Raw genomic sequence first — 17,060 nt, forward strand, 5'->3', positions numbered from 1 at the left:
CCCATAACATATGTGCATTAAGTCTTCACTGTCCTCTGCAGGGTGAAAATAAAACCAGCTTTTTCCTGCCCCCTAAACAAAAGTCACAATTATAGCAAATGCAAACTAATCAGAGGGACAGATAAAACTAGTGATAGAGTTTTTATAAACAAGTTGTTCTGTAAAGGTGGTCAAGAAGATTTGCACAGTGGATCTCTTATGTCAGAAGGTGAGATAACAGATCATGATGAAAGAGCTATTAGCACAACAAGCCATACCAAAAGAAGCAGTGGACACAGCAAGTTAAGTGTTTAAAATACTGTGCATATGAGAGCAATCTTCTTTCCTTACCAGTCCCCAGAGGGCTCCTTCTGTGGTGGCAATAATGGTGGCAGCTCTAGGAGTGTTGTACATCAAGGCCAGCTCCCCAAAACTGCCGTGATTATCATAGCAGCCTACACAGCGCGACTGGTCATCTTTTGCTACAACGATATCATACGACCCTCTAGAAAACAATGGCATAGATGTTCTTTATTAGACAACATTTCAGTACAAATGATAAAACCAGCTTTTTGCTGCTACACAAATGGCCCTCTTATTGCTAAGTGAGATGGAACATGCTTTAGTGAGCTTTCCAATTGCCTGATACCAGGCTGCTTCTATCTACGCTGTTTTCACAATAATTCTCTCTTTCAAAAGCATTTTACTCCTCACAGAGCTGGGCAGGATCCACTTTGTTTCTTCTGCATAGTATTTTGACATTACTATTGTAATTGTTCTTACAACATGATAGGTAGTTCCATTGTTTTTAACAGTATTTGTCCTTTTACAGCATGTGTGTTACGCAGTGAGGCCTCTCCAGAGTGACTCAGCTCCGTTTATACCCATTTTCTCAGTGACAGCACTGCTGCAGTACCACTGGGACACACTCAATCCAACTCCTCACCTGCTCCTATGCTTTGTCTCAACTCCATCTTAAGGATACATCTATATCACAACCCAAGATCCAATTGTAGCTTGTATCTGCATATGCACATGCTAGATCTAGCTCTTGTATGCGTAACAGTGATGCCATAAAAGCACAGGGATCAGAAGAAGGTGCTTTCTTTATATCCCTGAGATACTGAGTTTTGCAGTGCAAACTGACCAGTCTTCTTATGAGCAGCACATACTGATCCTCAAGCTGAAGGATTTAAAGCTAGTTGAGGAATTTTATCACCATTTTCATTGAGGTGTGACTGCTGAAGAAGGCAGGTTACAGCATGCAGTGCTCAAACTTGAAGAGTTGACAGCCCTGGGGTTGTTAGTTACCTCTGAGAACACTTGCTGCAGCTAAAAACAAAAAACAAAAAACATACCACAGGACAGCTTTATGCCAGCTTCATTTGTAGGTGATCCCCTAAAGTTGACATCACATGAATCAAAGAATTAAAACACATCAAAGTGAGGAAGCTTTGCACAATGACTTGAGAGCTTTTTGCATTAAAGCCTCTGAGATCCAGAGGAAACTTTGGTTATTGGATCAATAGCAGGTGGGCCAGATTCAGACATGTCAGATGATCCAAGAAATGTAGTCTCTCTCTGTCACCCAGAAAGCTAAAGGAGGAAGCTGGGCACAGGAAGACTAAATAGCATCCTTACCAGATACTTTTTACACTCTACTGCTTACTCACACCTAGGAGACAGAGAAAGAAACCAAACAGCATGCTAATAGTAAACTAAATAAGGGTTAGTGTTGATGGAAAAGTTTTGCTGATTCTTCTAATGCTCAAAATCTACTTAACAATTCTCTGAGGGGCACCAGAGGCAACAATCTTCAGAGTTTTTTTCGATCTAGACGAGCCATCTGTGAGCACTTCAAGCAAACCCAACAACCTCTTCCCATCCCTCAGCCTGAAAGTCACTTACCAGTGCCATTTATTTCCAAACAACTACAGCCATGTAAGCTTCAGCCAAGCATTGAGCTGTCTGTGCCCCAAGGACTAAATTGCTGAGGCACCACTGGGTGACCTTGGCTCAGATTTATTGCAGTAAGTGTTACTGAGCTGTGAGACAGTCTGTGAGCTAAAGCCCAGCAAGATAAGAATATAAAGACACAGCCCCAAGTGTAACTAGTGAGATGGCAATTGTTAGGAGCTCAAGGACTCAAGAAAAATACTGACATGAAAAAATATAAAACCCCAAGAAAAAAAAAAAACAAGGCAACTCAGCAAAACTGTGGATCAGTCTGTTCCAAGAAGCACCAGAGACCAACACTGCCCCTCCTGCCTGATGAGTGCTCAATCAGCAGAGACTCATCAGGTGCCTCCTCAGCAGTGATGAGCATACTAATGTTAAGCCATGCAGCACATTTGTCCCAGCTCTCCCTTCCATGGAGTAAACACTAAATAGCTGCTGCATCCTCAAGTTGCATCTGTCCTCCCTGCTGTCCCTTTGCACATAGTCAAAGATCCTCGGATGAAGGGGTCTGGTGAGGAAGTATTACAGCAAAAGACTTTGGAAAAAAGAGATCTGTGCCAGAAAGCCTGCTTTTCTATGTAGACAAGAAGCTAAAGAGTTACACACACAACACAAAGTCACTGTTCATTCAGACAGGAAGAAACTAATCCTCATGGATATTTAGGCGTTCATGACTTATTTTAAGGTAACAAGACATGCTTCTGATGCCTTAAAAGAGCCAGTCTTATGAATTTGTACTTGTAAGCAACTGGAAGTATTTACCTTTCCATAAGCACCAGTATCCTGCTATTCTTTTGCATGAAAAAATGAGGGGGTGGAAGGTGAAGGAAGCCCCAGAAGGGAAAATTCATAACTGTAGAATTCTTTCTAATAACTGAATAGCTGACATAAAAGTTACAGCAGAGTCAATGCTTACAGCAAAGGCTGCTCTGCTGTTACTACTCAGTAACACCCAACATAGACTTTCTGCCACATTCTTTTGGCAACACAGAGTGGAGGAATGGAACACTGGTTCAGGCTAATGGATGGTATGGTAGAGGACAGCGGAACGGACATATGGTCAGAATCCATTTGAGATGGCAAGAAATGCAAGAAATTGCAAAATGGCACCTTAAACTCTGCAAGTACATATCCCATAACAAACAGAAGCAAAACTAACCACAGGTCTCTCTGAAGTCAGTAATTAAAACTAACTGGACAAAGTCCAGGTTATTTCATGATAGCCTCTGCCGTGGATTCTAATGTCCTGTATTCTCCTTCCCCAGAGATTTCTATTGCGGCTCTTCACCCTCCTTCCTTCAGTAAAGACACAGTGTCTACAGATGGCATGTAACATAGAACACAGAATAGTGTAATACAGAATCACAGAACAATTAGGGTTGGAAAGGACCTTAAGATTATCAAGTTCCAACACCCTGCCACGGGCAGGGACACCTTACACTAAACCATGTCTGTTCGAGTCTTGAACACTGCCAGGGATGGAGCATTCACAACTTCCCTGGGCAACCCATTCCAGTGGCTCACCACCCTCACAGTAAAGAATTTCTTCCTTATATCCAATCTAAACTTCCCCTTGTTTTAACCCGTTACCCCTTGTCCTACCACTACAGTCCCTAACAAACAGTCCATCCCCAGCATCCCTATAGGCCCCCTTCAGATACTGGAAGGCTGCTATGAGGTCTCCACGCAGCCTTCTCTTCTCCAGACTGAACAGCCCCAACTTTCTCAGCCTATCTTCATAGGGGAGGTGCTCCAGTCCCCTTATCATCCTGACTGCCATGATCTTTCAAATATGATGGACAATGGCTTAGCAACTTCATTCACCTGCTCCTTCAGGACCTGTGGATGGATTTCATCAGGCCCCATGGACTTGTGCACGTTCAGGTTCTTAAGATGGTCTCGAATCTGATCCTCTCCTACAGTGAGCTTAGGGTCTTCATTCACACAGCCCCTGCATCTGCCTTCCAAGACCTGAGTGGTGCGGTCAGAGCATTTGCCAGTGAAGACTGAGGCAAAGAAGTCATTCAGAACCTCAGCCTTCTCCAAATCCAGGGTAGCCAGTTCTCCCCGTAGCTTCTGGAGGGCCCACGTTGTCCCTAATCCATCTTTATTTGCTACATACCTATAGAAGGCCTTCCTGTTATCTTTCACATCCCTTGCCAGACTCAGTTCTTACTGGCCCTTAGCTTTCCTGACCTGGTCCCTAGCTTCCTGGACAACATTCCTGTATTCTTCCCAGACCGCCCATCCTTGGTTCCACCTTCTATAAGCCTCTTTCCCCCCCCCCCCTCTAAGTTTCCTCAGCAAGTATATGTTTGGTTTTAAGCTATGCATTTGCTGATGAGTACAAAAGCTAAACTGAACAAATCAATGGCAAGCTCACGCTACCACCATTCCTCAGAGAAAGCGGTATTTGAATTTTTATGCAACTACATACAATGTGTTAAAACCTAGCAGGTTTGAAATGTCCACCTCTGTCAAATTTGATTGTGCCTGGGAAAATGATCCAAAAGTCAGTGTGGGCCTAAAGGGGAAAATGGAAAGATCAAAGTAAAAGGCAATGACTGCAAAAAGCCAGTTTCTTTCAGAAACTGTCCCTGCCATTTCTAAGAAACTGAAAAGAAACAAACTCCACATTTCAAAGTCACAGCTGCTTACCGCTCAATGACATAGAAGTTGTCTCCATCATCACCTTGGTCAATCACATGTTCCTGAGGTGCCACCTTCCTCTCAAACATGGCATCAAGGACCTGAGACAGCTGCTCCTATAACACAAAGAGCAGGAGAAAAGAAAAAAAAAAAATACATTTTGAAAACCTTCAGGAAATGGACCTTAGCATTATTGCTCGACACGGGCGAGTTCATGTGACTTGATCTGGATAGTGAAGTGCAACACACATCGCACTGTGTTTACGGTAGGGTAATACAAGTAATATTGATATTAATGTTGATTGCCACTAACACCTCATGTGTTTCCAGCTGATTAATGTAAGTTCAATAATGCAAACATTGATACTTCCGTTACAGAAGAACCATTATCTCAAATTCAGGTCCAAATGGCTTAACCTACGCATACCATTTCAGTGCCAAAGCGCACACGTACAGAAAGCTCTTTTGGTATAATCTGACACAGCTTCTCTGCAATGGAAACATGCTGATTTATGTCTACAGTACATATATTTCATTATATGTATGACTAGAAACTGCACCATGATTTATGAGTCACTTATATGTACTGTCATCACTGAAGAGCCTCCATCATGATCAGGACTGTAGTGAACAAGACTCTGTACAGAGTTATGTCCCTGCATAGTCTGCATATTAGGGAACCTGCAATCCCAGCACAAGACGAGATCAGACAGGTGCAGATGGGGAGCACATACAGAAAATGGGATAGTGTTGGTCTGCACCAGACTCAGGCTGGGTTTCTCTGATGAGCCATGATTAAACGTGTTTTGTAGGCAACACAGGCAGGGAAAGCCAAGAGAAACAATGCCATGTAAGTACCTTGCCTCAATGCTGACCTGCTTTACCATCTTCATTATTCCAAAGTCCATTAACAATAGACTTTCATTGCATTTCAAAGTTGAAGATGAATATCACAGCTGAGTTTCCAAAAACATACTGCATGAACATTAAAACTAGTCTTTATGCTGCTAGGTATACTTGAAGTATTTACTACACTCTAAATTCAGAATAATCATTTCAGCCTCAGCAGGCACCACTATATTGAAAATATCTTCACTAGAATCCTGGTTTCTTGGCTTTAAAAACTCTCCTGATATTTAAGCTAAACAATTATTGCATGAAAGCCATTTATTTTAACCACCTATTTCACAGCATGCATTTTAACAGTTGTCAGGAAACAAGCAATGCAGATTCTAAAAAGCTTTTTAAAAACACTGTAACTCAATAATGTTTTATTTGGAGGATAAACAGGAAAAGACTCATTTTAAGTAAATAAAACATTGGGCTCTTCTGTCATCAAAAGGACAAGCTTCATCAGATTTCTGAAGTGTAAAAATACCCTCCTGGTTTAAATCTGGGGCAACAGTCACTGCTCTCACCCAGTACAAAATTCAGTTGTAACTAGGATTCTACAGATAAGACATTGTGGAGCCTACGCATGATATATCATACAGAGCATGATACATCATAGCAGGAGAGAAGTCACCTACTCCCCTAGCACTGTATATTGACACATAAATCAAGTTTATCATTGGAGATACTCCAAATCTCAGGGTAAAAACGCTGTGACAGTCTGAAATTATTTGAGCTCTTGGGGTCTGTACAGCAACCAAGAACTGGAGAACTTCCTGGTTTTCAAGGAAAACTGAGCAGCACTTTTCAAGCCGTAAGCTAATGCATCCGCTCTTTTGCATTACACAGAGGCAAAGCTAATGATTCAAACCCAGGAATCTCCAGGACCCAGCACTGCTCTTAGAGCTTTTATTTTCCCCAACCTGCAGTAGTTTTCTTGGAAACCCGACAGTTCTGTTTTCATGGAAACACCAGACCCGAGGTGAGATGCATTTATCTTACAGCCTCTCTGAGGCTGGATTAGAGATCTCCAAACGTCTGTTCCTGACCTACGGTCCTCATTAAAAGATTCTTACCAATTAAAATTTCAAAGTGCAAGCAACAACCATCATTAAAACGCAGTGCTGAGGCAATGAGTAATTAATAACCAACTTCAGCAATAAAAATCAGTAAGAATAGGAGCAACCTAAAAACATTAATTTACATTCATTTACAGAAAGTTTACAGACATATTGGCATTTCAGGAAATGGTGCAACAATCTGAAATCATGCAAATATGTAACATTCAATATCACAACTGTGTGATTTCCTTTTTAAATCACCCATAAAATTATGAGCTATTTCCTAGGAAAAATGAAATCAGGTGCAATGGTACCCAAGAAAAGATAACATCTCATTGAAAGATAAGCAAAAGAATCAAAACCAGAACAAACCCAAAAACCTTTTCTCTAACAGGAAGAAAAACAAAATGGAATTCGCAAGAGGAATCTGAAAATGATGGTAACTGACAACTTGACATAGAATCATAGAATAGTTAGGGTTGGAAAGGACCTTAAGATCATCAGGTTCCAACCCCCCTGCCATGGGCAGGGACACCTCACACTAAACCATCTCACCCAAGGCTCTGTCCAACCTGGCCTTGAACACTGCCAGGGATGGAGCATTCACAACTTCCCAGGGCAACCCATTCCAGTGCCTCACCACCCTCACAGTAAAGAATTTCTTCCTTATATCCAATCTAAACTTCCCCCGTTTAAGTTTTAACCTGTTACTCCTTATCCTATCACTACAGTCCCTAATGAAGAGTCCCTCCTCAGCATCCCTACAGGGCCCCTTCAGATACTGGAAGGCTGCTATGAGGTCTCCACGCAGCCTTCTCTTCTCCAGGCTGAAAGCCCCAGCTTTCTCAGCCTATCTTCATACAGGAGGTGTTCCAGCCCCCTGATCGTGTTTAGATTGTTCACTGGTTGCTCATCTCCAAACATATGCCCCAGCCCAGCCTGCCTATAGTTAATAATTCATGAACTATCACAGTGCAAACAAGTGTCTGGACTGTTAGGTCATGCTATTACCTGTATCTACAAACCATCGACTCCAGTTAAGAATAGAATTACCTGATCGAGGTTTTTGAAGAGAAGGATATCTTTACATGCTTCCTGCAGTCGGCATCGCTGTTCATCAGTTTTTGGATGAACTATCTTTAAAAGAAAAGTAAAACAAATGTCATGACAACCAAGAAATATGATTACTGACTGAACCTGCACTTCAGAGGGAAAATGCAGAACATAATTCAACAGTATAAAAGTATACAGCTCCTGTGTTGTTTGCATAAACAGCATTTATGCATTTTATACATGTAAATATGTATGTATGTATTATTCTGACAACTAACACATGGAAGATAACAGTCAAGACAGACAAGAAAGAAGGATGCCTTTTCCTTCCCTTTCCCTTCTAAGCCACCCACAGATACAGTCAAGGTGTGAGCATTTGGAACAGAGGAAAAGGAAACAACTTTCTTCCTAAACTCTGGCTATTTTAATCCCAATATGTTTATTGTTACCATGCAGATAGTTTGCATGATTTATGATACGTATACATCTCAGCCCATCTAATAACAGAAGTTACTTAAGAAGCACCTAGAGTTGTTTCCCCAACAAAATGACTTTAATAAAAGCTTTGCTGTTTGAGAGATTTTTTTTTTCCTACTTCTTTCCAATTATAAACATCTCATCAGGTTAAAGGAACCAACACTCATTATGCTGCAAGAATGTTTAGATGTGTTTTATTGGCAGCTAATTATGAAATCATATAGATAAAAATATTTATTACCTCACATTCATTGCATCAACTATATTTCTGGAATAACAAGGATTCCAGAACAAGTTACATCAGTAGGGTTATCTAAAAATTAATTGAAAGTTAAGTAGAGCTCAGATCCTTGTTTTAAAAGAAAATCAGCAGTCTGGAAAATGAAGACTTTTGATGGAATAAATGCACCCAAGTTTAAAAACATTTGGATGATCAGACACACTCATAATCTTCTCTTTTTATTTTTATAGCATCTTATGTATTAAATACCTTCTTTTTAAGAGAAATTAAATTAGACTTAGATTTTCATTGCAGAAGCGTAAGCATCCTTGAAATGGAATCTGGAAAAGGAACACCAGAAGTCCAGAGAGGAAAACGCGAACTCTCACCAGCTAGGCTACAGAATTTACTCACATAAAGAAATACAATTCCAATATGTGGACTTGCAATTCCTAGAAATTCCCAGCTTTTAAAACCAACAAAAGAACAGCTGGAGACAACTTCAAAATATTTCAGTGAAGCATTTCTCCTTCCCAGGCAGAACTGCTCTGACAGGGCAATAATAAGCATAGGAGGAATTTTAAGCACCCATGAAGAAACAGCTGTGGTCAAGCTTAATTAATTCTTTACAACAGCATCGATCGATGCTCTAGGAATTGCCTCAATGAGCCTTTAAGACAATTAAGAAAGGAAAATATCCAACATTTTAAAGGTAGGCTTAAGCACAGCTCTTGAGTCCTCTGAAGTGAAACTATATTAAAGCTACAGTGAGTAAATATGTGCATGAGCCAAAGTGGCCCTAAATTTCAGAGCAATGTCACATTGTCAGTGTCAGCATGCCACGCACAAGTCGTAGTGAAAGGGTGATGTACAGACATCTGCTGTCAAACTGCAGGGAGAAGCATGCACGATGCAATTCATTCTTACCTTTTGTTCTGTGTCTTCTTCCTCTTCATCTGGATTGAAAGCTTCAGCACAAACTTGGAAGAAAAAGAGAAAGTGAATTAATAAAAAGAAGCAATTACATGAGAACAAACAATCTGAATTCCTTTCTTCTACATTTTATTTTTCTACAGGGAGAACAAACTCACTTCTGGTGATTTTCAATTTTTATTAAAGCACAACAGTCTCCATTCAAAGTTATTTACAAACATCTGTAAAACGCAGGGGAAGAACACCACAGCTTCACTGCTCTGCTCTTGCAGTGCAATGTATATAGCAAAAAACACAAAAAGGAAATAGTACAAGAAGGCATGTGGCATTCCTCCACCTCAAGTCAGATTTGCAAATGACTGTCCGTATTTTGGGGTATTTTTCAATACAGTGAAATCACATTTGCACACAATTTAACCTGGGAAATGGTCAATCAGTTTGCCCATAGAATATCCTATGCCAAAACATAATGTTTAGTTCCCTTCCAACTACCTCCTGTATCTTACCACATTTGCATCAAATGAATGTCAAGTTAGGGTAGAAAAAACTTTTAAAAACACACAATTCTTATTGTTCTTTTTTAAAAGGACAGGAACGTTTGTGGAAACCATATTCTGGAGTGCACAGGAACAAGGCTCTGCCAAACATGCCAATATAACTACAGGATCAATGCAATGATAATGGTGAGCTGCTGAAATTTCAGGCCATTTTTGTTCAATTTAGTGCTTCAGAAAAGGCTGATCTTCACTTAACAGTTACACTGTTATACTGTTCTACAATGCTAAACAGACACCTCTGTGCCAAAGTCTAGCAAAAAGTCTAGCTCAGACTTTCTTATTAATTCAGGGACATTTGCAGATCTTCCATGTCAAAGTAAACTCTACATTCTAACTACCTGCATAAGGTGAGGGTCAGCCTGGTTTTCATGTTACTTTAGTAAGTGGCATCTTACTTCTAAGGCTACATGTTACTTGTAAGGTTTTACAAGCAAACAAAGAAGCATTTTTCTTTGTACTTTATCCACCATCCTGACAATACTGAATGCTTGGCAGAAGGCCCAGGAGTTCACTACAATGACATCTAACTGCTGCATGGACTTCAAAAGTATATACATATAGAGAGAGAAAAAGAGGCAGATTAAAAAAAAAGAACTAAATCTCAAGGGTCAAGCATTCAGCAATTTGCAAATTATTTGAAAAGGCACACAGGACTATTGACCTTGTCATCATACTTTCAAAAGCACTATGGAAATGCACAAGTCCAGCATAATTTCCTAGGAAAGACTTGCCTCCCTCCTCAAAAGGTACATGTCCTTCCTAGTAATCTTGATTTTCATAGAATCACAGAATGGTTTGGGTTGGAAGGGACCTTAAAGCTCATCCTGTTCCAACCCCTGCCACAGGCAGGGACACCTTCCACTAGAGCAGCTTGCTCCAAGCCCCTGTGTCCAACCTGGCCTTGAACACTGCCAGGGATGGGGCAGCCACAGCTTCTCTGGGCACCCTGTGCCAGTGACTCTGCACCTTTCAGAGGGAACAGCTTCTGCCTAAAATCTAATCTAAAGTCTCTCCTTCAAAACGTTTCACATTATCTGTGCTCAAGCTGTGCTGCTTCTCTGACTGAAAAGAACCTCCATAACTACCCTGCACTCTGCCAAGCCCTGTCAGAAATCCACGGAAGTTAATCTCAGGACTCCTGAAGGTTAGTCATTTGTGGGTTATAGTACAGCCAGTCCCAAGGGAAAACCATTTGCTCTTTCACCTTGACACAGTGAAAACATACTTATTTTATACATGACTGAATTCACATTTACTAACTATTTCAGTGTCCCAGTAGAACAGGAACTCCAAGGCAAGCTTATTCTCACAATATTATCCCGCAGAAGTATGTTCGGCAGCATCTTTTTAGACTCATTGAAGCAGAAGGGATCTCTCTCTGAAGGTCATACAGTCCAACCTACCCTTTCAAGGAGAGCTACTTGCAATGCTAGATGGATGCTGACCGGGAAACCTCCCTGGGAGAAGATTGTATATCTCTGACTAACCTGCTCCACTGCTCCACCATCCTCCTGTGCAAGTAGTTTTTCTTAATGTGCAACCTAAAGCTCACAAATATCTTGGTATCATTTGAAGTGACTTCTGAAATCACACCTTTATTATGTGAGATTTTCAGCACATCTCTGCCCTTGAGCAAAGGCCAAGCACAAATGCATCAGTGAAAGTTATGTACAAGCGTGACACACACCCCGATTACGTACTCCCATTAACTACAGCTATATCAGCATATATCATGCAGACCAAGCTTCCTGCCAAATCAACCCACATAGTTCAAGTAGCTTTGGAACACAAAAACCAGTTTTCAGTTTTAAGAAACTTTAAGATAAAAAGACATTCCTGCTTTTATCCTACCATCTACATTTAGTCTTTCTTAGCTTCTAAAACTAAACAGCTAGTTTAGTTTTTCTCTTCATACGGCATCTTCTTTGGCTTTCAAGAACAGGCACATCTGTTAACATTTCTGAAGGCTCAGAAATGATACAACTCAATCGCTGTTTTGTTATGCAGGTGACAGAATCTGAAAGCAACAAAGATCTTTCTAGCTGCAGCAATAACTTAAGCAGTGAATGGGATGGGGGGGGGAAGGGTGGGGAGAGAGGAGAAGTAGCAAGAAAACTTTGCCAGTACAAAGACCACCTTTGTTTATGCAAGTTTTAACTGCTCCCAAAAATAATACTGTTCTGCAAAATACAGGTTTTGTCAAAATCAAAGTCCTTGCACTCCATGTGAATCAGCATTTAGCTCCCATAAGCAAATACAGCCTTTGTGAGAAACAGAGAGTCTAAACACCACTGCTACTCTTCTTCAAAATAGCAGCCAAAAGGCTACGGCCTGAAAACCTTCAGACACAAACAAGAGGAGGAAATGAAAAAATTATGTTTTAGGTAAGGTGAATGCATTGTTAATATTTCTGTTGTTAATGGAAGTAACAATGACATGCTCTGTCATTACCTCTTTGCAATTCTGGATAGCACTTTTTGTGCTCCTGAGTGAAATCCTGGTCACTTGTCCTTACTTATGAGGATGCTTCACTTCCAACTCCCCACCTGATTTCATGAGACCCATTAATGAAAATCCACCCAGAGCATCATAGAATCCCAGACTGGTTTGTGTCAGAAGGGACCTTAAAGCTCATCCTGTTCCAACCTCCTGCCACAGGCAGGGACACCTTCCACTAGAGCAGGTTGCTCCAAGCCCCTGTGTCCAACCTGGCCTTGAACACTGCCAGGGATGGGGCAGCCACAGCTTCTCTGGGCACCCTGTGCCAGCGCCTCAGCACCCTCACAGGGAAGAGCGTCTGACTAAGAGAGCTCATCTCAATCTCCCCTCCGGCAGGTTAAAGTTGTTCCCCCTTGTTCTGATGTCCTTATACATGCAGAGCAATTTTTGCAGTTGTTGACCTGGATCAGTAATCTCGCACCATGTTTCAGTTGATGTTCTTCACATTAGAGTTTGACAAAGCTTCAAACATTTTTAAGTCTGCCTCCCAAAGGACAGACGCAAAGCCTCTTCTGGAAGCACTATGCCAGCTGGAAAGGTGACCACTTCCAGTGGCTTGTCATTCCCTCTTTGACAGCTGAGTTGCTAAAGCAGACCCTTCCAAAATGATGCAGTCAAGAGAAACTTTAGAAGCTTAAACAGCATGTATACATAGGTCTTTGCTGGCACAGCTCAACATGATTTTCTGCACTTGGGAAACAACTTCAAGTTGTCTCACTTCTGTTGCTGGATAGCTCAGAACTTTTTTGTTTAGAAATTTCACTTCGTTTCCTGAGTTAAAGATCTCACCAAGTCAGAGCAGTTGACAGATTTATACCTCGATCCAGCAAGTGGGAAACAGAACCTGCAACCATTTGCACTACCTGAACAGAGATAACTGAATGAAAAGCAACACTGAAACCTGAAAGCCAGCTAAGCCATCTGCAATAAAGTCAGGGTGTTTCATCTTTCAATTCCCTAATGGGAACTGACTGAAATCAAGTGTAAATATTTAGTTTAAAATGTCATTGCACCAGCCCAAAACTTGGATCTCAGGTCTTAAAAGACTGGTCTTCCTCTTTTACTTGAGATACCACATGAAAATCCCCTGATGCAGGAATGCAGGAGTACCCGCAGCAGTGCCACCTCCCAACTTCATTCTTAGAGAACTAAGAGGCATAACTGAAACATGATGTACAATGACTGTGACTTGAGCAAACAACACCCCCTCAAGTCTTTGTCAAATACCAACGCAGAACATTCAAACATACAACCATTTGCATGGCCATGTACATCAAATCAAGGGTACAATATTGCAGTTGAGAAATATTTAGAAAGAATTATTTTAGGTGGCAAAGGAAAAGAATGGATGTTAAGTTCTGGAAACAGCTTCAAATTTCATCAGTTCAATGGAAATTGAAATAAAATCAACTTTGTTTTATTCACAGCCAGAGCTATTCTGCGTTACAGATTAACTCCAAAGATAAAGTCACTCAGCAAGGCTGTGCCAAACCAGCTCAGTCCAGCCAGGATTACAGGTTCAGGCTCAGCTCCATGCGTGGTCCCAAATCCTGCTCAGGTTGGAAAGCTGCACAGACTGTTTTGTCAGGCAGAGAAGCCTATGAGACACTGATAAGCCTGTAAGGCCCTTAAATCCTGCACTGTCTCACCCAGCTCTGTGAAAGGCCAGCACTGCCTCTCTGTGCTACTGAACAGACACAGCAAAAAGTGAAAATGTCCACTAGCCTCATCCAAAGCTTTGCTTATACCCCTAATTTGACTTGTAAATAGCCATCTCTGATGGGGATGCTACTGGTATTTCTCAAGGCCCACTACTTGAAAAGAGCAATAAAACGGGCCACAGACAGAGCTGGAAAGGACCCACTCCAGTTCACAGCTACCCCAAGGCATAATTCTGGAGAGACATTAAGAGAACTGGAGAGTGTATTAAAGCACTTGCTTGTCCTTACCTTTAGAAACCTCTGATAACCACTCCCTCAGTATGACTATGTACTTCTCAGTACTGTTATTTAAATCAAACCTCTCCAGCTTGTTTTCTTTCCACACAGACAGAAATGCAACAGTGCCAGTGATAATGGCCTGTGACAAAACTGTAATGCCAGCGTCACACACTCCTGCTTCGTGCTACATTTCAGTCTTGAGTTCATAACAGGCTGCATAATCCATTATAAATGTCACCTTTTGTGATAATGTGCTTTTCATTCTTTGCAGGAAATCAAACTCCACATGCACAGATGTCTCTTCTCCCAAGATGGATATGTATAGACAATATAATAAGCCCTTTAAAATGATGACAACTGGCTGACAGCTATTTCTGCATGTACATTAGGTTTGTATATTCTGAATACATTTTCAGATATTTTTACTAAATTTGTATCAATTAAAATCCGCTTTTAAGTATTTATTTAAAAGGCTTCATCGTCAGATACGGAGTAAAGCCATTTTGATGATGCATTAGAGCACAACAGCCATTAAAATGATAAAGCTACAAATTAATTCCCCCACACCATGGGAAGATTTGGCAAAGAATTTAAAATTACAGTTCCCTGGGGCAAACAAGAACTTTCATAATGAAAGACCTACAACAGTAAATGGGAAGTAAATAACCACAGTCTCTCTTTTAGATTTATATCTTTATGTACATATAATGAAACATTACATGCAGACAATATTGCTTCAACTAGATAGTGAAACACAAAGCACCTTTGACTTATGAGACAATGCATTCCTGCTTTCTAGGCTTTGTTCAGGTTTTGGTTTTGTGTTTTGCTTTGCTTAACTCCTGCAACATACAGTATCTAGCGTGGAAACCACCCCAAGTTAACTGATGGGCCTCACTTTGCCACAGCTGCCCCAACACAGAGGCAGAGGCAGGCAGCACTGGGCAAGTAATAGACCAAAGGCTCCTTGGCACATTTGTGAACCTGCTCCTGGGATTCACCATGGAAAGACATTTCCTCTCAAAGCAAGATGCAAACTGCGGCGGGGGGGGGAGGGAGGGGTGTATCCTACTGAACATTCAAAAGACAATCCTCAGTCTGAGTACGTTTATTTAAATCCTCCTCCTAACTCAGTAGTAATGAAAACAAAACACAAACCACTTGTGCCAGTCTTAGGCCCTTCTCCTGCCTCTTTGGTATAATCAGATGAACATGACATTTATCTTTTTCTTTCTTTAATTAAAACAACAGCTGTTTGTCATTGTTTGCTTTACGCAGTCACCTGTTTAATTACATAGAGCCACAGCTTTTACTTAATGCATTTACATATGAATTACGCAAAGTGCTTTAGCTTATCCTTCCCCTTTACATGCTCAGGAGCGGTTAAAGGGTCATACCCTTCAACCTCACAGGAGCCAAGGCTGGAGAATAATATTCTGAAGTCATTTTAAGGTCCTTTCCAACCCTAACTATTCTATGGTCCTATGAGGCTAACTTTATCCACAGAATACACCTGTGGCAAAAGTAACTGAATAAAATGCTTCTAGATCATCTAAATACACGTTTGTGAAGACACTCCAGTAATTTTCCATAATTCCTAGACTTATGGAATTTCTGATCATTTGCAATCTTACAGCTTACAGAGGACTTACTGTGAAAGCACTCTGTAGATAAAACCCAGCATTCTGCAAGTAGTCTGAAGAAGCCAAGGGACAAGTTAACGTAATTTCACAGAAACCAGCTGCTAACGGGAGCCACAATGAGGGCTCCTGCACTTTGGCTTATTTGTCTCTATGCAGGCTTCTAGTCTCTGTAACACCAGAGCCCAGTATCCCTTCAGACACACCAGTGTGCTCTGGACCTTGCAGTAAGAGGTGAATCTGCATGAAAAACAACAAAAAGCTTTCCATCATGGTAGAGGCCTAATTAAAACTAAGAAAGCCTTCCAGGTAGCAGAGCAAGAGTTCACAGCTTGGACATAGTAACAACCTAACCCAAAATATTGCCCCTTCAATCTTAAACTGTAATTTATAATTTGCTACTTCTTTTTCCAGCTCCCTTTACTACATGTAAACAAGAATCTTTAAATGGCAGCAGGATATTTTAGAGTTAGAAATCATATTTCATTGAGAAATTCAAGTGAAGCAAGCTTTATCCTTGCAGGTTAAGAAATCAGAAGACTGAAATGGATAAACATGCTGCTGACCTTGTTCAAGCCTTCTAAGAGAGCCTTACCGATGAGATAGTCAGCCATAAAAAAGGTCTCTTGGAAAACATGATGCTACTACTATTTCAGAGCACCCGGATTCAGCATTGTAGAAGCTTTCTAATGTAATGAACTTCTGGTTTAACCCATCACATAAATCTTACCATATTTCTAAATGGCTACCAAAGCAAAGCAGATAAAGCTGGAAATTAAACAGCAAAATATTTATGTGCCTTATAAACACAGTGATAGTTTCTCCCAGTTAAAAGCAGCATGGAGACAGTTCATTTTGCATTCAGCTTACATCAAACCATTGCAAGTTCCAAGAAATGGCTCAAATATACAACTTCTAAGAAAGACAGACATGTATCCTACAGGCTTTCAGTTGCAAACAGTAAACAGAAAAGAATCTAGCTGAGGATTAAAACAGAAGTGCTTTTCCAGTCTCGAAATACAAAATTCTTTCATTTTCCAGACCAAGGCATATTTTGCTTTTTGTACTTGCAATCCTGTTATATGAATTGTTAAACCTGTAAATTAGGCACATACAATATTATGAAGAACCACCAGCATCTTGCGAGAAGTGCACCGAAGCACTTGTGTGTTAGAAGAGACATCTAGCAATGAAAATTACCC

General features: G+C 40.8%; 1 protein-coding gene across 1 annotated transcript in view; it reads right to left on the reverse strand.

The window, feature by feature from the left end:
• Positions 1-17,060, reverse strand: part of LOC130593482 (cAMP-dependent protein kinase type II-alpha regulatory subunit-like) — a 56,925-nt gene that overhangs the window by 8,972 nt on the left and 30,893 nt on the right. Inside the window, exons 3-6 of the mRNA XM_057398684.1 lie at positions 9,217-9,269; positions 7,593-7,676; positions 4,597-4,703; positions 331-484 (exon numbers count right to left, since the gene is read on the reverse strand). Coding sequence (XP_057254667.1) covers positions 331-484; positions 4,597-4,703; positions 7,593-7,676; positions 9,217-9,269 — 398 coding nt within the window. The remainder of the gene's footprint in view (positions 1-330; positions 485-4,596; positions 4,704-7,592; positions 7,677-9,216; positions 9,270-17,060) is intronic.

Source organism: Pezoporus wallicus, unplaced genomic scaffold (genome assembly GCF_028554395.1).
Source record: "Pezoporus wallicus isolate ANWC-B61680 ecotype Strahan unplaced genomic scaffold, APGP_CSIRO_Pwel_v1 contig_12293, whole genome shotgun sequence".
NCBI lineage: Eukaryota > Metazoa > Chordata > Aves > Psittaciformes > Psittacidae > Pezoporus > Pezoporus wallicus.